The sequence below is a fragment of the Apiospora aurea genome, assembly GCF_038362705.1.
Source record: "Apiospora aurea strain CBS 24483 chromosome Unknown utg000005l_segment0_segment0, whole genome shotgun sequence".
NCBI lineage: Eukaryota > Fungi > Ascomycota > Sordariomycetes > Amphisphaeriales > Apiosporaceae > Apiospora > Apiospora aurea.
Window position 1 is genome coordinate 3,963,132 of NW_027117392.1, and position 20,900 is coordinate 3,984,031.

Below are 20,900 nucleotides of genomic sequence, written 5' to 3' on the forward strand. Positions count from 1 at the left end.
GCCTATGTTAGCTACATATCCTGCCGAGCCCACCTAGGAGCATTTTCTTTGTACGAGATTTGACACCAGGCGGTCGTATTAGCAGGCCCGACAAGCCTCCAGTGTTCGTTTTGCAACGACCAACAGAAAACGGCGGTTTGGTGGCGCAGCGACATCCTGCGAGCTTAAAAAGAGGCAAGAAAAACGAATCGCTCGGTTTTACTGTATCGGCGGCCATCAATCCATCTTTGGAGGCAAGCATTGGGCTGGGCTGGAGGAACCAAACAGCCAAGGCCGAAGCAGTCGAGTCAACAGGCCTGCCCGGGGGCGTGTGCTCTGGTGTGTGTGTGTGTGTGTGTGTGTGTGTTGGTCTCCCACAGTGTCGCAGCTTTCATATCAACATCTGCAATTGGCGAGATTACTTCTTCTTGCATCCCCGACCCCCGTCTCGTCTGGGTAGGTACATACAGACATACATTACATGCTGATGTTAAATAGCGGAGTCTGTTAGAGAGGGTTGCTAGGTTCCATGTTGCTGGGGGCGCCGTCCAAGTAATGGTACATCCATCGACGACCCATCGAACAGCAGCTTCGGCCGCACTCACTTATCGCTCGCTCTCCTTCACTCTGCTCACCCCCTAGACCCCCTGCCGATACTTTCCAGAAGTTGGATGGTATCGCCGCGTCGGTCGTTTTCCCTGCCTACCATCAGCAGAAGAGCAGCGCAATTGCCAGCTCCTGGCTCGAGGATCGACTGGCCGGACCAGATGCGCCCCCGCTCGCCGTGTTTCAATTGGCCTTGTTTTTTCTCAATCCACCTAACAATCTCGTACTGGCTGGGAAGACCTCGTTCCGTCCGTTCTGATTGCCGCTCAAATGGGTGTCGTTCGTCCTGCTTTCGCTCGTCTGCGCTCTTTGCCTTTCGTCCATTCGTCAATCTGCAACACCCACCTCCTTATGTAAGAAGCAAGGCCATTTGGACGGTTGCTATTCCGGGAAAATACCTACATAGGGTGGTCGGTTCCTGCCGGAATCGACTCCTCACAGCTTGTCTCCCCCCTCCGTCACTACATAGGTATAACTACTACCATCTATCATCATCTTTGGACACGATGCCTACCTACCTGCTGTATCTTCTTTATCTGGAGGAAACGAAGCTTGGAGGCTTTGCGCTGGCTTGCCTGCCATTACTCCGCTTGGGATACTCTGTAGCGTAGCAACGATCGACTGCGGCTAGCATACTGTAGGCTAGCAGCAGAGATTATGGCGAGAAGCCCATTTCCCGTACATGCCACCGGTATCAATCTCCGTTGCAGTGGCTTGCTGCACTGATATCCCACCTCAGCCAGTCAAAACCCCACCTGCCGAGCCATCCTGCTCTGCCGCGTAAACGTCACATGCAGGATTTTCCAATCTGGTCAAGACCATGTTGCCAAGCGTGGGTGGATGGAGGCATGCTTGCATTCAAAGAAGATGTTTGGGATGCTCTTTGCTTGGGCCAGAGACCTGTTCACATACGATCTCTTTGCCCGCCCAGCCCACATGTTCGTATTTGCTGATACACAATCGGTGCTTTGGAGGAACCGATATCGAGAAAGCTTGGCGTTTCCCAGCAGCCTGTGCCGTAAAAAAGTGGCCTCTTACTAGTTGGTGGAAGAAAGAAAAAGAAGAAGAAGAAGAATGCATTGAAGCCGTCGGTCTGGATGACGACAGCACATCCTCCCTGCCTCCTGGGTTTCCTTCTCGCAAGACACCAACACCAACCAGTGCCTGACGAAGATCCACGTCCCGGCCACAGGTTGGACCATTTCGAGCCATTGACGTGCTTAGGGGCCTCTGGAGGTGGTATGCGGCGTGGCGGCTATCAAAGCTAGCTAATATGAGCCCCGGCTATGCATCAATCAACCAGCTCCACCCCTTTTTCCCTCCCGTTACCGGTAATGCATCTTCTCCATAACATATCTCTAGCCTGGCAGCTCGCGCTCGACACTATCCAAAATGCGTACACAAAGTCCACAATTGAATCAAGATTTGTTCTCGCGCGTTCAGGGCAACATGGACGGAGGAACTCGTCGATCATCACCATAGTGCTACAGATATAGCCCGAGTCTAGCCTTCTCTAGCTCGTGGCTGGGCGAGAGCCCAGAGCCTACGTCCATCTCGCTCCGCTGGCCTCTGGTAACGAGATGGGGATGTTCAATGACATGGGTTAGCTGCAGTAGCGTCCAAGGATAGCCTCCCGTCCTTGGGTCTGCGTTGGCTGGCAACGAGGCAACCTGCTCTGCCAGTTTGTCTTCACTTGATTAAGCCGTCCTCAATCCGATACATTCAGGCGACGGGATGGTATCTTTCTGATCTTTTGTGTGCGGTACATTACAGATGCATCTCCAACAGCCGAAAGCAAGAGATAGATATGCTTTGCCAACTGCCAAATGTCAATGCCAAGCCTTTGCCAAATGGCTCGGCTCGACTCACTCTATGATGTCTATTATGCATGCATTGTGGCAATCAAAACACGGACGTGACTGTCTGAGAGCCTGTCCCATACTCCGGATCGAATATTTGTCGTCGCGAACCCGACTCCCCGTCTTTGTTCTCATCGAGTTAGAATAGAATGCATCCGTAGGTACGAATGAAATGGCGGATCGGTCGGCAATCGTGGAGAGGTTATTCGCGCCCGACCTCTCACCACACGAGCTATCGACCAACTAAAGTCGGCGTACGACAAGTCTTCGTTTTCAGCCAGTGGCAACACCTGCACGCCAGTTAGCTCTTGCCTATTCCGGTAGGTAATGCATCTCCCTTGCAAGCCGCCTGAAGTGTGGCACGAACACGAGGTCTCACACATCACGCAGCAAGTCGGCACGAGTCTGTTCTACCTGTCTGTCTGGGTAGGAAGTAGGTAAGCCACCCAGCACAGCGTCTTACGAAATTCTACCAAATAAGCTTTTTTGCGAGATCTTGTCATAACGATTCGGTGCGTTATACATATTACAGGGGGTTGGTCATTCCCTGTTGACTGACGACACTTTTTAGCCAACAAAGCCAGATCATCGTGGAATAAGTCAAAACCCCAAACACTTGCGACAGCATGTCAAACAAACTTCCCCTGTCTTAGCAAGAACCCAAATGGCCGGCCCAGCCTTCCCTGAAAATAGGTTGCGGGCGGCGTCTCTTTAGCACAGGCTCAGATTCGGACGAGTTTGACATTCTTTATTTTTATCTAATAAGAAGCAAGTGTTTCTTTCTCAAACTCGCGGCGTCCCCGTTTTTGTCTCCCTAGTCAAGGGGCTTCCTGGCTACCCGACGTCATCCATTCCGACTTTCCATTCCAGCCTTGGCGGCCCAGCCAGACAAGCCGATGTTTACCAACAAAGCCAAGCTGCGTGACTGCGGGAGGGGTGAAGCCATACCTGCAAAATATGTTTACGCATTGGGAGTCTATTTTCCGGGTATTTCTGTCATAATTCCAATTATATCCGAACTGCCAATCACCTTCAGGCCAGACATGGCTCTTTATATGAGTACCATTTTACAACATACGTTCGTGGGTAGAGAGCGCTATGAACTGCACCTGGAAGTCCCGCTGCGGCCCACCGTCATCACCGCCGCTCGGTCGGCGCATGTGGGCTTTCCGGAGGCTGTGCTGACAGCCAGGACGGATCTGTATCTACATCTGTAAAGTCGCCATGCAAATTGCTTGCTAGCAGACTCCTTTTTTGCTGCTGCTGCGTCGGTTACTGGTCGATCCTCTAGGTACTGGTTGGTCCTGGCGACAACCACAACACAAACCTGAATCTCGGCATGCTGTGCAACTTCTTAACCGATCCCAAAGCTTGTTATGTCGGCCATGCAGAAGCGAGGCATATTACCGAACACTGCCACTTCCCCCGCGCTACCAGGCTGCCTCCCGATAGGCAAACAAGTGGCAAATGAGGTAGGTAAATATGCGTGCGCTCTGTGAGCAAACACAGCGAGGAGCGTATCGTATATCTGTGGTAGGTCCCCAGCCGCTCACAGACCAGTCAATTGAAGTGAGCGGATCACGTAGTCGCGTCACTGGCTCCTGTGGTGTCATGGGCTGTGAAATCAACATATGCACAGCTGGGCCGTCCTCCGAACAGTGGAAAACAGAACCTTACTCGACCCCATTAAACAAACAACGCCGCATTGCCTTCGCATCGACCAGCAATGTCTCCGATCGGAGTACAGCCACAGCAGGCACGCGTGGTGTATTGTAGAGTCGCACAAGACGGCTGGCAGCTGGATGCCACTGCAGTTCCTTCTTACATGACTTGGCAAGCTTCGTAGCACGGTACTATGGGAGCCATACTCAGTAGATAGTAGGAAACTTAAAGCAGAGCGTTGCCTCGGCTCAAATCGTATAGTGTACCTAGTATCATGTAGAGAGCCTGGAATTGATGGATGCCCAGCTAAACACAAGGCGCGAAAGCTAGAGTGTTGGCCACTGTAAATCCGCGTGCCTCTGTCCCTCTATTCCATAGTGCTAACATCCGTCTCCTCGACTCGCCACATGTACCACATGAACACACTGCGGTAGGGAGCAAACCTCGCCGCGATCTCCTCCATCTCCTTCTCGCTCATGTACTTCCACTTGCCCCCTTGGACGCCTTCAGCTTGGCGATGTCGCGCCCCACGAAGGCCGCCATGCCGCGCTGGACGCCCAGGTCGCCGACCGAGAAGACGTCCATGCGCTTGAGCGCGAAGCACGCAAACATTTCGACGCTCCAGCGGCCCAGCCCGCGGACCGCCGTCAGCTTCTCCAGGACCTCCTCGTAGGGCGCGTCGGCCAGCATCTGCGCGCTCAGCTCGCCGGCGGCGAACTTCTCGGCCAGGCCCTGGACGTATTCGGCCTTGCGCTGCGAGAGCCCCGCCGTGCGGAGCGTCTCGAGCTTGGTCGCGGCCACCTGCGACGGGTGCGGGAACCGGCGGCGGCCGCCTGCCATCGTTGTGGTGTTCTGGGTATTGGCGTCCGATGGGGACGACGTATCGCCGCCAAAGAGGTCCACGAACCGCTGCTTGATTGCTTTGGCGGCGGCGCCCGAGACCTGCTGGGAGATGATGCCGCTGCAGAGCGACTCGAAGGGGTCGATCTTCTCGGCGAGCCCTTCGGGGCTGAAGACTCGGCAGTGGTTGGCCTTGATCAGCGGCTCCATCCGCGGGTCGGTCTTGATGAGGTGTGTGCAGGCCTCGTCCAGAATGTTGGCGGTAGTGGCTTTCACGCCGCTGGATTTTGTGGGCGAGAGGAACTCCACCTCTTTTGAGGCGACGACCCGGGATGTCTCCGGGGATAAGAGGGTCGCGTTTGTTGCATTTGGATCAGCAAGCCGTCGTACGGCGGCAGGCTTGGGCTTGGGGGTGGTTCCAAGGACAGCCGGTTCACCGAGTAGTTTGGCATTGCTTGGAGTAGGGGTCGCTGGGGAGGCTTTGCTATTCTAGCCTTTGTCTGCCGCTTGTTTGGCGTGGACGGAGCGGCCACCTCCGGGGTAGCTGTCGGGCTTCCTCCACCTTCCGTTCCCGCGGAAGGGCCCGCTGCGGCCTTTCTCTTGCGTGACTTTTGAGTAACGATCGGGGGCGGCGCTACAGTTTCAGCCAAAGCTTTAGCTTCAGCAACTGCGCTGAGCCTAGCAGACCTGCGTGTTGACATCCTTTGAGTTGTTGAAACGCCCTGGAGAGTCGTGGAAGCTGTAAGTCGACCCCGGAGTACACGAGGTCCAACAAGAGTGACTGGAGCGGGATGCACTCGGATTGCCAGCTTCTCAAATGGCGCACCGCCTGGTCGGCTATAGCGAAGCTCCCTCTGACCTTGTAAGTGCTCAAAGCTGGGTGACGAGAGACTTCCGGCGATCGATTGGGCGTTGTAAGTCGCGATACTCAATGACGTTCTGGTGCGTGCGTTGGAGGTGATGCGGCTAACAACCATTAGGTATGAAGCCAGGTAGCGTAGACGCTTTCAATGTCAAGATTTTGTCAAGAATTAGACCGGCATGTCACATTGAAAGACCATCAATACCAACATCGCATGTAATCCTCTATACCGGGAGTCTATATGCGTACCTAGCATCTGGGGATTGTTTGTGTCAGAACTTGAAGATGTCATTTACGCACTGCTTTGTCAGCAGATCTTGTCCGATGTCTGCCTAGCGAGATCGTCACAGCTTGGGGCAGGTCAAGGCTCATCCGAACCACCATTCAATTGACGGCAGAACGGGAGTCAGGCACTAAATCGACTGCTGCTCGAGGTCAGGCCAACCTGTCCCTTCTGGTCCTGTCCACCTTTTGATCGTTTATTTTTGTTTCTGTGGCTGGAAAACAGCGATGTCCTTGCAAAAAAAAAAAAAAAAAAATAGCCCAGTGGTCAAAGACCCAAAGAAGATTATTGCCCTCTCTCCTTTATGCGTACGTGTATGTGCCTCGGTGTTGTTACCTTATTTTGGCTCTGTTACCTCCGGCTCTAGGTGGTTTTTTTTCTTCTCTCTGTTGCGCCACCCAATCAAAACTTGCTGCCCTCTGTAGAGGAACTCGCTGAATCTTCCCCATACCAAGGCCATCGCGTTCGATTGGATCAATGCATCCAACGCACGACCTGACTTGGCAGGCATTACTTACATCAAATGTACCTCATACTCCATGTAGGTACAGTGGTGACCTGGCTCGACCGCATTCATTAAATCAATAGAAACAGACAACAACAAACAGTAATTTGATGTGTTCTGCCCTCGCCGTGCCGCTGTGCTATGTCGTAGTAAGACTGTCTGTACCCAACCGACTTGCGAGACCTGGAAGGCGCGGAGGAAACTGGAGTTGATTAGGGTGCATACGACACCAGGTCGCTGGTGCATTTGCATTAGTGGATTGAGCCCGTAATGTCCCCATCCCAATCTATCTTTAATCTTGCCCGCAAAGTTAGACCTTCAATCTCGAAATCCCTGGCGCCAAGGCTCAACCTTTAGGCCCCTCGAGATTATTCTACGCACTGCTCTAATGCGCCTAACACCTAATAGTAATAGGTACGTGTGGACCGGGGCCTCGCAGTGGAGGAGGGAGTTGAGGGATTGGTTGTTCACGAACTCTACTTGCCTGCCTACCTATGTATTGATTGACCTATCTTCACAGCCTCTGGTGCAATTGCAAATAGGCCACCTATACACTGGCTGTTTGTCTCTTTCTCTCTCTTAATTGCGCTTCTATTCTTGCTCTTGGCGACCAAGACACCTCGTCTCTCGGTCTCTTTGCTTGCTTCAATTCATCAATATCATTACAGCTTGGGTAGGTAAGTACCTAAAGACAATTTCAACTTTCGGTATCCCTCTGCGCGGCCGGAGGAGGAGTGCGTGCAACTGATCAATCGGGACACCCATCTGGCAGAATACATGTAACACTGGGCTGCCCGCGCGTAATCCCGGTCATTCACTCGTATTCCCCGTTTCCTTCCTCCCTAGAGGGTTAGCAGCCAAAGGCCAAGGCCTAAACCAGGTGCTGTCTGTCCCTAGTCTCACAACCCATCCGACCCTTCTATTCAGCTTGGACATTTATCCCCTGAAAAACGAAGTTCTTGCTCAACGACAATACTGGACGGCTCCCATACACCACACTCTCTCGCATACCTACTTGCATTACATATCGACACCGACAAAAAGGTCGCGCCGGCTCGAATCGAGCCTCCCCCTTTCGATCGACAGTCGTCCGATTCGACGACCTTCCCTCCTTTCCAGAATTCGCGTTTCGATAGGCTAAGGGTCGTGTCGGAAGGCCACCCTTAAGAGTCCGCCCACCATGCTTCTCCCCAAAGGTGGCATCACTTGGAAATCCGCAAAGTCCCAATTACCTCCAACGAGAGCGATATGGGTGTTCCTGACCAAGACGCGTTTCCTCGTCTCGGTCGCTCTCGCGGGCATCATCTTATTACTATGGCGCGGCATCAGGACGGGCGCCAATGAGATGCAAAGGTAACACAATCCCGACAGCTGGTCAACAACACGCTGAACCCCCCATGGCTGACTTGACACCTTTTCGCGATAGCTTCTACTGCTGGGGCCCTTCGAAACCGCCCATGGACATGTCTGCGAATGAACATCATGCTTGGCATGCGCATATGCAAACTCCCGTAATCTTCAACCACCACGCCCCGATAGAAATCAACTCCTCTACAATCGAGCACGTCAACCTGAACCCCATCAAGTCCACGCGAAATGGGGCCGCAAACGAGGAGCGCGTTCTCATCCTCACCCCTCTCAAGGATGCTGCTCCATATCTGTCTAAATACTTTGAGCTCATCGCTGAGCTGACGTATCCCCACCACTTGATTGATCTGGGTTTCCTTGTGGGCGATTCGACCGATGATACCCTCGGAGTTCTGGCTATGGAATTGAAGCGCATCCAGGAGCGCCCGGATAAGGTTCCCTTCAACAGCGCCGTGGTCGTTGAGAAAGATTTCGGCTCTCACCTCAGCCAGAATGTCGACGACAGACATGGTTTCGAAGCCCAAGGCCCGCGGCGCAAGGCCATGGGTAAGGCCAGGAACTATCTCCTCTCGGCTACCCTCAAAGCCAACCATTCCTGGGTCTACTGGCGCGATGTTGATATCGTCGACAGCCCTGAGAAGATTCTGGAGGATTTCATTGCGCACGATCGAGACATTATTGTACCGAGTACGTCTACTCACGACCCCCATGCAGGTTAGGTTAAAGAAGCTAACATGTTTCAGACATCTGGTTCCACCGCTATAACGAGAAAAGGGAGGACATCGAAGGACGATGTAAGTCCAGCTGGGGAAAAGAAAATGAGGCTGAAACAGTCGGCTAACCTACTATCACACAGTCGACTACAACTCCTGGGTTGAATCCGAGAAGGCCTTGAAGCTTGCTTCCAGTTTGGATAAGAACGTCGTGCTCGCCGAAGGTAAGATATATCGTACGAAAGATGATACGTCATATGGCTAATCGCTGTGTTTCGTAGGTTATAAGCAGTACGACACTGGACGAAAGTACATGGCCAAAATGGGCGACTGGCGAAACAACAAGGACGACGAAATTGAGCTCGATGGCGTCGGTGGTGTCAGCATTCTTGTCAAGGCTGATGTCCACCGGTCGGGCATCAACTTCCCTTGCTATGCCTTCGAGAACCAAGCGGAAACCGAAGGCTTTGCTAAGATGGCGAAGCGCGCGGGCTATGGAGTTTACGGCCTGCCGAATTACGTCGTCTGGCATATTGATACCGATGAAAAGCCCGGTAATGCATAAACGGGAGCTGCCATTGCTTCTGTACTATTTCTTGTCTTATCCTATACTTCCTGTTTGTCCGATTGGGGACAGAACAGGAAACGTAATTACTGTACGAAAGCTTTATGATCCACGCATACAACATATCTACGCCTACTATTCAGCATTCGGCAACCCACATCGGCGGTCGAGCCCAAGAGGAGTTGGGGGAAGCACTCACTGCATTCTGTTTTCATTCCAACCGCTGTCACCACCTGGAATCTGGTCCACAGTGGTTATGAAGCTGGACTGGGAAGATGGTCGCTCTTGTGTTGACTGGTCGATGACCACGACTCCAAGCTCTCAAATCTGATGAGTCGATCTTTCACACCCATCTGCCAAGTCACTTTGTTTTCTTCATCGGCCGAGACCGAAGCGCATTAGATTTGTCTTTTTCTCCATGTGCCTGGTGCGCTCCTGTATGCGCCAGGGGTGAGCACTCACAGGTCGTTTGGGGCTACAAACAAAGCTATCCGATAGAGTTTGGCTATATCATACAGCAACAGAGTTTTGTGTGTGTCTTTTTGGATCTGGAAGGGGGGGAGGGGTGGCGCGAAATGGCACATGTATTTTGGGAGGGTGGTGGTGGTCGCGGTATATTACTACTATTCATGGTGTATTGGTTGAACTTTGCTTTGCGAGAAACTTGCCTCTCCTTCGGCCCTAGAAAGGGAGAAAGTGAGAGGCAATGGGAGGAGGAGCATGGGCGTATATAGGATACGGCGGACGGTGGAAATCCAGGCCAACCCAACTACGCATTGGGAGACGCATGTGACAGAGAGACAGGGTGAGACTAATTATACCAATATTGCCATTGTCTTGCTGCTTCTGTATACTATCTGACAATGCTTGTTCTGGCACGATTGTTTGGAGGTTACCAGTTGTCTTCCAGACGGGGTGACAGGGTTCTGACTCTACAATAGCATGTTTCGGTTAATACTCACATCCCTAACATCAGAATGTCCATTATGCCAAACGAGGACGCATATCCATTGGTTAGGCTTTGCGATTTCAGGCCCAGGGTTTGCAGGAAGCCAAATAGGAGTGGTTTGAGGGGCGAGATGAGTATATCCGCATGCGAATGAATAGGGAGGGAGTTGAAGCAGTCTATTGATGTATATAGCTCTCCTCGTCCACCTTCCACAGCTGCCAAAGGCGCGGTCTCATAGCACACCCAGGCAAGCTCCTTCTGCGGATTTCTTCTGCGGAGTGTTTTGCGAGACAAAAACGGCGTTTTGGATGTCGTCACGGGTAGGTTCTCTATTTCCGGCCTATTGTACAAAGCTTGCTTGCTCGCTTCTCTGTGTTTAGTCTACATCTTCTCTCGGGCCCATCCCAAGGTGCTGGCTGGATTCCAACCCACTTCTATCTTCCTTGGACACGCTGCAAATCTGGGCGGCCGTAGTTTGACTTAGTGGTTCTTGATGATGGTCAGGGAGTCGAGGTCCTCCTTCTCCTTCTCCTCGGCCTTGAGCTGCTCAATGAGGGGCTTCAGGTACGGCTTGTCCTGTGAATTGAGCCAAATTAGCATGCTGGTGAACCCTCTCTATCCTCCGAATTGCCCAATCTGTTCCAATGGGGGGTATCTCGTTCTGAACTTGCTGCCGGATCCCCCGAAAGAAGGGGAATAGTAGGGGGCGAGTCTCACCTCCTCGGGCTTGGTCCACTGGTCCTTGGGCAGGATCTTGGCGGTAACGGAGCACTGCACCGCACGGCGGAGTCGGTAGACGCGGTCGTAGGCCTCCTGAGGCGGGAGGCGCTTGAGAGCCTTGAGGACCTGCTCGTCCTCCTCGAGGATCAAATCATCGGCCCTGTTCCAATCCCAAGATTTCCCGTAGTCAGCAAAGCGTGTCCCACTCGTTCCTCCTCATTTCTTTTTCGAGTCCCAGCATCGATTGCGCATTGCGGGCGATCTCAATTGGCGGGTGCGGATTGGGGGAGGAATTCGGTAGAAAGGACGCACCTGAGGCCGAGCTGGCGGTAGCCGGCGGCGTTGGAGTACCAGTTGGCGACGGGCTTGAGCATGTTGCGCAACCAGGGGCGCTTCATGACAAAAGGCGCGAGACTCGGGTAGGCAGACATGATGGCGGTAGGCGGGGGGATGGTTTGGTTGGGGTGAATTGATGTCTCGTCGTTCGAGTGAGTGATATTGTAGGTCCTTCAAAATCGCAGCGTCGTATCAAAGCTTCTACGGGTAGTCGGGGATCCGCAAATTGAGTGCTGGGCGATGCTGCCAGCTGGCGGGCGGATGGCGGGGTCCTTTCAGAGTTCAGTTGAAGCCCAGTAGCCGAGATGCATGTCGGGTGTTGATTAGTAGCAGGTAAGGATTTGGGTGCATATCGCTTCAGTTTTATGTTATATGACATTGTTAAAAGTAAATCAGAAAAGAATACTGCATAATGACTATTCCTCGTTGTCCGGAGCTCATCGAATGAATGGTTGGAAGGACCAAGAGGTCCAAGTGGTACTCTGTATGCCGTTATCATCCATATTCCGTATAATGCGATTATCTCGCACTGCGGTGAATACTGCATTATTCCATTATCGCACTGCGCCACTGGCGACCCGGGTGAGGTAAGCACGGAGAGAAAAGACCAGCAAGTCGGGTCCCTGCCAGTAATGCCAATTTTGCCGGTTGCTACCAATGCTGCCAATGCTACCAGGTACTATTCGCTATGCGACTTTTTTTTTTTTTTTTTTTTTTTGATGAGATAGCGGAGCCGTTGCACGATGAGGTCACTTGCCTACACAGACCTGGACCTGCCCTCGTGCGGGCTATGGGCTATGTGAATTCATAGTATTAGTCGTATTGATGTATACATACCTCGGTATGCAGCAACCAGCTGAACAACCGATGGAGATGAATCAAGATAAAACCAAAGCTTAACTGGCCATCTGGTAAGATAGATTGGATTTGGATTGATTGCCTTTTTACCTAATAAATCCTCCGCCTCTGGGAAAACACCAATTCTCACCAGCCTAGCTAAATTAGAAAACAGCCCGACAGTCGTCAAGTCTACTTCTCCTGATTCAGTAAATCGTCCTTTTTTTAACCCTTTCTTTTTCGTTCCTGCCATTCTCCTCGACTGTCGCACGCACGTTCCGGTAATCGCCGCAACCTGCCGGCACGCACATTGGATACATACATCAGGTACCCTGGTATCGACTTTATAGCGGTGCAGAAAAGAGCCGGGAAAGTGCTGGCGATTACCTCAGAAGCAAGCGCGAGCGAGTCCGGACTGCTTCTTCCAGCCCAGTAGTCGAAGTTGCGCTCCGCACTTTCTACTCGACCGTCAATTGCCTTACCCAGTTCACCTGCGCTACTACTCCAACAACCACCACCGCCAACTTTCCCCCCTCACTCTCTGTTCCCGCCTCGCAACGCGCTCGCCGACGTTTCGCAGTGCAGCCAGCTCCTCCCGTCACTTCGCCAATGGCCTTCGTCACACGGTAACTTTCCTGTCGAAGCGGACTGGTGTGGGCTTCATCCCCCGCACACGCCGCACCGTCGCCGCCCCGAGCCCGGTCAAACAGAGTATGGGATTTTGTTCTCTTCCGCTACATCGAACTTCCAGCCTACAGCAGGTTCGCCGGCCATGGCTTTGGACCGCCGTGATCTGACTCTGTTGCAGAATTGGACGATTAATGCCTCCGACACGCAGTTCAATGCCCTATCAGGCGCCATCGGTGGCTTCACGGCTGGCGTGGCCACCTGCCCCCTCGATGTGATCAAAACCAAGCTCCAGGCCCAAGGCGGCTTTGTCGCCATGTCCAAGTCGAAAGGAGGCCACCACCCTAGGATATACAATGGTCTAGTCGGCACAGCAAGGGTTATCTGGAAGCAGGAGGGTTTGCGCGGCATGTATCGAGGTCTAGGGCCAATCGTGCTAGGCTATCTACCGACATGGGCCGTATGGTTCACCGTCTACAACGAAAGCAAAGACTACCTTACCAAGAAGGCAGAGGTTCGAAACCCGATCGCTGTCAACTTCTGCTCCTCCATAATCGCGGGTGCAAGCAGCACCATCGTGACCAACCCAATATGGGTTATCAAGACGAGGCTCATGTCCCAATCGGGCAGCAGCAGGCAGCCGAAACCCACCAGTTCTCCCTGGCATTATCACTCGACGCTAGATGCCGCTCGCAAAATGTATTCCACGGAGGGATTCAGGTCCTTCTATTCAGGACTCGCGCCCGCTCTGCTGGGCCTTACACATGTTGCAGTGCAGTTCCCGGCATACGAGTTCCTGCGCAAGAAATTCACCGGCCAAGGAATGGGCGAGACGAATGATAGCTTCAAAGACCAGTGGTTTGGCGTTTTGATGGCTTCGATAATGTCGAAAATCATGGCCAGCTCTGCGACCTATCCCCACGAAGTTATACGCACAAGGCTGCAGACACAACGAAGGCCAACCCCGGGGATAGAATACCTGCAGGGTCTAGGTGTTTCCGAGACTGCTAGTGGGGGAAGGCAGGCCCTGATGGAATTCCGGAGCCGAAATATAGAGGCATCGTCAAGACTTTTCGCACCATCTTGGTGGAAGAGGGGGCAGGAGCCTTCTACGCGGGCATGGGTGTCAACATGGCGCGCGCCGTCCCCGCTGCGACAGTAACGATGATGACTTACGAGTTCGTGATGAAGACATTGCACCACGAAAAGAGCGAGGGTCAGCGAAAGAGAGCTTTAGTTATGGAGCCCTGAATAGATCGAGGCAGCTGTACGTTACGGCATGGTAGCATAGAGAAGGTGAACAGGTGTTTGTGAATTTGTGTAAGCGACTTTTATTTCAGCAATTATTCCCTCATATTCCTGCGGTTGGTCCGTATGCAAGTGCTTGTCCACTTTGATCCTATCCTCCAGTCCTTCCTTCTCTTTTGGATGCTTCTTCCGTATGGCAATGGGCACCCTTTTTTGTCCCAATGCCAATACCGTACACTGTAGTTCTGTATGTTGCCGAAAGGAAAGCGAACAATAATTAGACAGCATAGTTTCGGTATGGATGGGTTTGGAAGATAGGATACCCCTATAGCATGGGTGGACATATACGGCCGGCTTGGAAAATCCAAATATTTCATTATACACACAGGTCACTCGGAGGGAGATGCTTGGGAACATTGGGGCGGCGCATGGTACCGGGTTGGTATAGGAAGCAGCAGTGGCTGCTCCTTGTACTCCACATCGTGGGAGGAATCATCCTGTCTATCTCAGAATTGTTATGTTAGATATCTACCTTCAAGTAAATGAGAATATTCATCATGATGACACGAGAAGACGGTAGAGAGTGGGCGAATGTGTGGCCGCTCCATCCCCTTCCCCCCTCGTTTCCTTTTGTCTTTAAACCTCTTCTAGCTGTGGACTCGGCAGGGAAGCAGAACAGAGAGCCATGCTCCTGGCAGGTGGTCTTTGGTGTGAAGGAATATGCCGAGTGCATAAGTGAGAAGTAGCAGGCGACGGTGGGTTGGAGATTGCATCTCACGAAAACCGGATAAGGAGAGCATCTCGGGAATCTATGCCGGAGGAATTGAACCGAGTCTCATGGTGTCATGATGTCTAGGTCAGCTATGGACAGTCTCCAGGTTGTGCGTTGGGTTCATATATGCCGTGATACATTCATTCCTGTATTGTGGAAGCATGGCCAAGATACTGTTAGGTGTTGCCTCGCGGTGATGAAGGCCCTCCCCGACCAGGTGTCGCATTTTGCTACCCGTCCAGTGAAATACCATGTGGGAGGACAGCGAGGAGGCCCTGGTGACCTGGGCTGTTTGATGGGGCAACGTAGATCGGCCGTTGTTATAACAAGCTACTACTATTGAACTGGCTGGATCTCAAGCCTCAGTGAGCTGTACGTGTGAGTGCCCTAGCTAGATGCCCTGTTGGTAAAGTAGGCAGGCACCTACCTACCTGTTAACCTAGGGACTTGGGTCGTAATAGCAGTAGAATATCTCATCTAACCGAAGACAGCACCGTGGTCAAATTGGAAAAGTGCGAGACTTGAATTATCTGCTAACATAGATCTCTAGCGAGGCCATCGGTTCAAATGGGAAAAGTTCAGCCTGTGGGCAACTCCTAACCCAAAGACATCGAACAGGGTCCCTTGTGTTAATGCTATGCGTTGACACAAAAACACTACACTGGTGAAGTTGCAGGTCGGGGATGACGGTGCAGTCAGGAGTGGTGAAGCTCCAAGCGCGTGCCGTGATGACCCTTGCCTCCTAGGATGTGGGAGGCAAGGGAGGTAAGGGCCGAGAACACGGAGCAGCCCACACCGCAGGTCGTGAAGGGGGAGCGCCCACGACTTATGGAGACGTAAGCCTCGGGCTTACTAGGACGTTGACTTCGGTCTCGTCAAGAGGAACACGTTGGTTAGAGTAAGCAACTCCCCCTATTCCTTCCAATTGATCACGGTGTTGTTCGGTTCGTTTTTTTTCTTCTCTTTCTCTTTCCTTCCCGTTTTCTTTGCCCAACCCTTCTACTTTACCCAGAGTTTGTATCGACTTGGAATTCAATATATATTCAAAGGCCTCTCTCCAACTAACCAAAAACTTCACCTTTTCCCAAAAGTGCAAAGCGCGCACCACACGAACAGTTCCTCTGCTGACTGAGCACAAAAGTGATACCAGGCTTGTTCGTCGGGACATCCTCCATAACGCTGGCGCATCTCACACATCTCCGCCACTGCACCTGCTCGCTGCCGCTGCCTCCCGCCGATGCTGCCGACGACCCCTCCTTGGTCCGGTAGATCTCGACGCGCTTGAACAAGTCGACCCTCGTGCCCTTCTGCCTGCGCTCCGCCAGCGCCCGGGGATCGTCGTCTACCTCGAGGATGCCGTAATCCGCGAAGAACAGCTTGGCCGGGTCCGTGTGCGTCCGGAACTCCTCCAGGTCCGTCTTGAAGAACTTGTTGACCACGTTCAGGAAGGGCGGCGGCGGGCTGCCCGCCAGCAGCAGCGTCAGCTCGCAATGGGTCTGCGCCCGCTTCACCGCTTCCTCGCCGGGGCTCAACTTGGGCGCGTTCGGGGCCTGCGGGTTGTTGCTGTTGTTGGGCTGCTGCGCGGCCGACGCTGCGCGCTTAGCCAGCTCGGCGAAGGAGTCGCTGTACTGCTTACGGATGTCGGCGCCGAGCGTCGTGAGCAGCTTGTCGAACTCGCCCACGTTGATCAACGACGCGTTCGTGTAGCGGTACATCTTCTGGTACGCCAGGTGGAGGGCCGCGGGCAGCCCGTTGCCCTTGGTTCCCGGGGGCCGTTGGCGGCCTTTGAGCCGCTGGCGTTGCGCGTTTCATAGTAGGTAAGCGCGCGTTGGGAGATGCCTTGCAGCACAGCCATGCGGCGGCAGACGGCCGAGAGAAGCCCCCCGGATAGCCGAAGAGAGCACCATGTGCAAAGCGACCTCGTTCTTAGAGAGAAGGTATGCCGTCATTTCCCCAAAGCTCTGCCGCGATTCTAGGAAACTGAGGAACTTGGCATCGTCCAAGAGATTAAAGAGCGAGTCGGCCAGCCAACACAAGAGATCGATGGACCATTTGCAACAGCCAGCCAGGGCGTCAACAACCTCTGCAGTCGACCACGTCAGAAGGGTCTAGCCAGCCCAAGGGAGAGTGAGACTTACCTGGTTCGTCGAGGGGCGAAGTGTTATTCTTCAATTGGATTGATCCGTTGCTTGCAATCGTGATGAGGATAACAATATTGCGTAGATGAAGAGCAAACATGGATAGCTTGCCGCGGAAGGTTCGCGGTTGGTACTCTCCGTTCCATCCCAGGTTGTTTAATGTACTCAAGCAAAGCTGCAAAAGGTTGTTGCGAACCAGGCTGTCATGGTGTGCCTCCTCCGAGTAATCGACCGAGATTCTCATCAGTCGACACATCTCTGTGATCCATTGTTCGGCAAATTCTATATTATTAATTAGGGGCCAGTTCTGCAATCGGGTGCCGGCCGACTTACTCTCTCTACCAACAAAATATCTTGCTACAGCAAGGATGTCGTCAATGTTGCTTTGTGTCGTGGCAGCCTGGGCGGTGGACATGGTGAGCGCGGCGACGACCGCTTGTTGTTGTGCTATTTGACCATTAGGTTTCATCATCATGGAACATGGCGCAATAAGAGTCTCACCGTCACTCATGGCAGAGGGGTCTGCGAGGGTGTAATGGATCGGATGCCATTTCACCTTACCGTCCTCGCATAGCTGCACCACGGAGAAATGTGTTGGGGATATAGCTGTTTGTAGACATGTCGGCTCTCCGCCCTGCGTAAAACCAGCCTCATGGACGGAAGAGATGCGGTCCAAGTTGTTGTGAGAGTTCCAAGTCTCGGCCAGTGTGCCTCGGTCTCGGTACTCTGTCGTCCCGTCGTGATACGTGAAGGCTATTATCGTGCCCATACGAATCATGTGAATGCCTGTAACAATTTTGTTGATGACGATAGGATCGAGTCTCTTCATTCCGGGGCCCATCTGCAAGCGGGTTAGCGCCGTGAACGTAGCGGTTACAAGGGAGACGTACAGGGGGCGCAGCGCCGACACTGTTTCTTCTAGATCCCAGCTGTTCGAAAGAAGGGTGGAGGGTTTGCGGTTGGTCAAAGGCAACTTCCCAACGGTCGATGATACTTTGCACTTCCTGACTATATGGGCTGTCCGAAGGTGGCACAAAAGACCGCACTGTCAAGACGATCAGGGGGAAGACATTCTTAGTCCCTTGGTCATAGGCGCTGGGCAGCAACTTGATATGAGACAGCTGTGTCATGGACGAGTCGAGAGGTGTTTCGTTGCTTCCACCGGGAAGCCCGCTGGAGGCTATTACGTGTTTGGCCTTGAGTGTTGGGTTAAGTTGCAGATTCCCTGGAGGGGCACCTTTGTTTCCGGTAGCTCCCCAGTCTAGTTGCATTTGAACCAGCTGAAGCTGCTTAGAGGACGTGGCAAGAGCGACAAACATGCATTTCCCTGGACTCGGTTAGCAACTTAATAGGAGTGACACCTTGTTCACTTACACCTCGGGTCAGAGCATATGGCAGCGTGTGTGATAAGGTCGTCTGCCGAGCCGACACTCTCTAGTTCGTGAGGGGTCTCGTCGATTCTACCGTTTGGTTGTGCCCAAAACACCTTCAGCAATCCGTTCGTGGTAACACAGAAGAAAGCAGATCTAGTAGGGTTCGGATGGAATGGTCCATGTTGGTGGACGAGCGTTGTCTCAATCTGGTAATTCTGCCCATCTTTCACGATAGGGGCATGCAACGGGTTACCCTGGCACGCCAGTCAGTGACACGTCGAGGGGTTTGGACGAACAGAAGACGAGCTCACTCACCACACCCCTATGCGAGGGCATCGGGTTCATCCAATACGTGCCCACGACAGCGTGTAGATCATCTATCGGGTCTCCGTCCCATTTGCGACTCGGGTACATCTTGTTGAGGTTGGTATTGAAGTTGAGTATCAGAACCCGTCCAGCAGCGTCGATGACGGCCAGCTCGGAGGACTGCGTGGGAGCCCACGAGACGTGCACAATAGGGCCCCCGGAAAGGCTGGGAGAGACGGCACAACGTGTGGGCTCACTGAGACCCCATGTTGCGTCCTTGGGGTGAGCGCGGAGATGGCGTAGGTCCAGGGCTTGACCATCTGGAGCAATGGAGGCGATGGTGCCGGACTTGGACCATGCCAGGCCTCTATACAGGTATCAGCTTCAGCCATGATACGAGACAGCACACGGGACTACATACTGGCAACTGCCACGATTCCTCAGCTCGTCGAGGCGAAGCAGCAAGCGCTTGGTCGGGGGCCGGGCCTGCAGGTTCAGGGGCACCGAGTCGCCAAACAGGTCATCCACGTCACCCAAGTCGACCTGCATAGCCGCCCCTTCCATTGGGTTATCGAGAATTAGAGGCATCTTTTCAGAAGCCATGGATCGGGCGAGTATATGATCAGCTCAGACCCAGCGTGCAGCGGATGTTGTTCTGCTGGGTTTATTCAGCCTTCTGTTCTGGGGGTCAGCCTCCCTGCCCTTCAGTGGCTAAGGGAGATACATCTATGCACTTGGCAGAACCGGGGCTATCCAAAAAGCAAGACTGTACGACCCGAGTTACAGATGAGCCAAAACTAGGGGGTTTCGGGGTCTAAAGTTGATATATTTGAAGGTCTGTCTGGTGTGCAACGAGCATGAATGCGCAAGGCTGAAGGAGAATGGATCCACCAAACACACGGGCCTCTCTGCCGACAAGAGACATATGGAAGGCAGGTAAGTACGTATCGCAGTCCGTTAGGCGCGGCCAAGCCACTTCTGACATGGAACATGGAGCTGGCAGGGGTGAGACGGATAGACACCTATCAGCGCCACATGCTTCCCCCCGAGGCCCACTTCTAAGGGTCAGTTTCCAAAGCAACGGATCCAGCGGTCGGTTCGGCCATATCAATCTAGATTTTCCCCTGGTCGCCAAATTGCATCATTGTGTTCACAGGTACATGGCTTGTACGACGGCGCTGCTGTGCTCAGCACTCAGCACTTCTCAGATTGACGGACGGCCTCATCATGCCTCAGCTGACAGAGTCCAACTCGGCAAAGGGCACCTGCCGAAGGTTTGGTGTTCGGTTTGGACATGAGATGCTTGTTAGGGTCTCGTACATTTAACCTTGGGGCGCTTGGCGAAGCGAGCCAACGTATGGGGTGAAGATCACTTACCGACTAGCAATTTGACCTTTGATGCCCGCCTGCATACATGGACTGCTTTTACCGACTCGACTGTGCAGCCAGTTCAGTCAATGTTGGACCGCCGTTAGGGTAAATACCTACACACGCGCAGAGACATACGGCCTAATTTATACTCCTTCTTCATGGACCTGTGGCTGAAATACTGCACTGCTATCAATCAATGTTCATTCATCGATTCGTACATCCACGGCTTGAGTACAGCCCCCTCTGGCTTGGGGTACGGGAAGCACCATTCTCTTGTGAATCCTACCATCCGAGGGTTCTTTGCACATAGGCATAGGGGAGGAACAGCACGTGGGATCAACGGGGTCGGCCATGGAGCAAAATAAATAATGTCAGCGTCTCTTATGTAATTGTTCGGCGAACAGCCCTGCCACAGAAGGGCAGAAGAGCAAAAAAAAAAGAAGGGGTCAGTCAGTCAGTCAACAATAAATAGATGCCAGTCGAGTTTCCTCCCCCCCCCCAATTCCATGCATAGCGGCGGCTGCTCGCTGTCCACGGTTCCACCTACACCTCCTCCATGTTCACAACACGCAGATCTTCGCACCCCCAAACTATGTAACCAAGCCTAAGCCTAAGCAAAGGAGCCTCAGCACCAACTTCCAACTCTCCGTCTCCGTCTCCGTCTCTCTCTCTCTCTCTCTCTCTCTCTCTCTCTTTTCGCGTCGCTTAGTCTGAACGCTCTCTCCGACAACAACCGCCCTCGATTATATATGCGCGTGGGTGTCCCATGGTCGCCAGAAGAGACGCGACTGTGTGCATTCTTTCCGCAATCCAGCAGAATCGCGACCCAATGAGGTTTCGGCTGTCCAAGACCGGCCTGTCCTTCGTTTTAAGTCCTCACCACGGTGGGATAACAAACACTCAATCCAGCGGCGCACCCACGTGAATCCCGCCCTTCTTTATTGCGCACTTCGATTGTTCCAGCAGCCGTTGAAACTAGTG

The 20,900-nt window shown here is 53.1% G+C and overlaps 5 protein-coding genes across 5 annotated transcripts; 2 read left to right on the forward strand and 3 right to left on the reverse strand.

The window, feature by feature from the left end:
* Positions 1-4,580: 4,580 nt before the first annotated feature.
* On the reverse strand, positions 4,581-5,923 carry PG986_007783 (DNA glycosylase; the record flags this gene model as incomplete). The annotated part of the gene is made up of 2 exons (XM_066844005.1): positions 4,581-5,435; positions 5,480-5,923. The coding sequence occupies 2 exons, from the start codon at positions 5,921-5,923 to the stop codon at positions 4,581-4,583; spliced, it is 1,299 nt and encodes a 432-aa protein (XP_066700117.1).
* A 1,853-nt stretch (positions 5,924-7,776) lies between these two features.
* Positions 7,777-9,242, forward strand: PG986_007784 (uncharacterized protein; the record flags this gene model as incomplete). Its single annotated transcript, XM_066844006.1, has 5 exons — positions 7,777-7,949; positions 8,023-8,651; positions 8,708-8,758; positions 8,821-8,901; positions 8,959-9,242. 5 exons carry the CDS (start codon positions 7,777-7,779, stop codon positions 9,240-9,242), a joined length of 1,218 nt encoding a protein of 405 aa, XP_066700118.1.
* A 1,429-nt stretch (positions 9,243-10,671) lies between these two features.
* Positions 10,672-11,357, reverse strand: PG986_007785 (uncharacterized protein; the record flags this gene model as incomplete). Its single annotated transcript, XM_066844007.1, has 3 exons — positions 11,224-11,357; positions 10,909-11,071; positions 10,672-10,767 (listed from the first exon to the last, which is right to left on the reverse strand). The coding sequence occupies exons 1-3, from the start codon at positions 11,340-11,342 to the stop codon at positions 10,672-10,674; spliced, it is 378 nt and encodes a 125-aa protein (XP_066700119.1). The 5' UTR covers positions 11,343-11,357.
* Positions 11,358-12,856: 1,499 nt separating this feature from the next.
* On the forward strand, positions 12,857-13,962 carry PG986_007786 (Mitochondrial nicotinamide adenine dinucleotide transporter 1; the record flags this gene model as incomplete). The annotated part of the gene is made up of 2 exons (XM_066844008.1): positions 12,857-13,703; positions 13,736-13,962. 2 exons carry the CDS (start codon positions 12,857-12,859, stop codon positions 13,960-13,962), a joined length of 1,074 nt encoding a protein of 357 aa, XP_066700120.1.
* A 1,830-nt stretch (positions 13,963-15,792) lies between these two features.
* On the reverse strand, positions 15,793-19,151 carry PG986_007787 (mediator of RNA polymerase II transcription subunit 16; the record flags this gene model as incomplete). The annotated part of the gene is made up of 8 exons (XM_066844009.1): positions 15,793-16,514; positions 16,599-16,814; positions 16,870-17,151; positions 17,203-17,710; positions 17,760-18,196; positions 18,244-18,496; positions 18,558-18,915; positions 18,970-19,151. 8 exons carry the CDS (start codon positions 19,149-19,151, stop codon positions 15,793-15,795), a joined length of 2,958 nt encoding a protein of 985 aa, XP_066700121.1.
* Between the last annotated feature and the right edge of the window lie 1,749 nt (positions 19,152-20,900).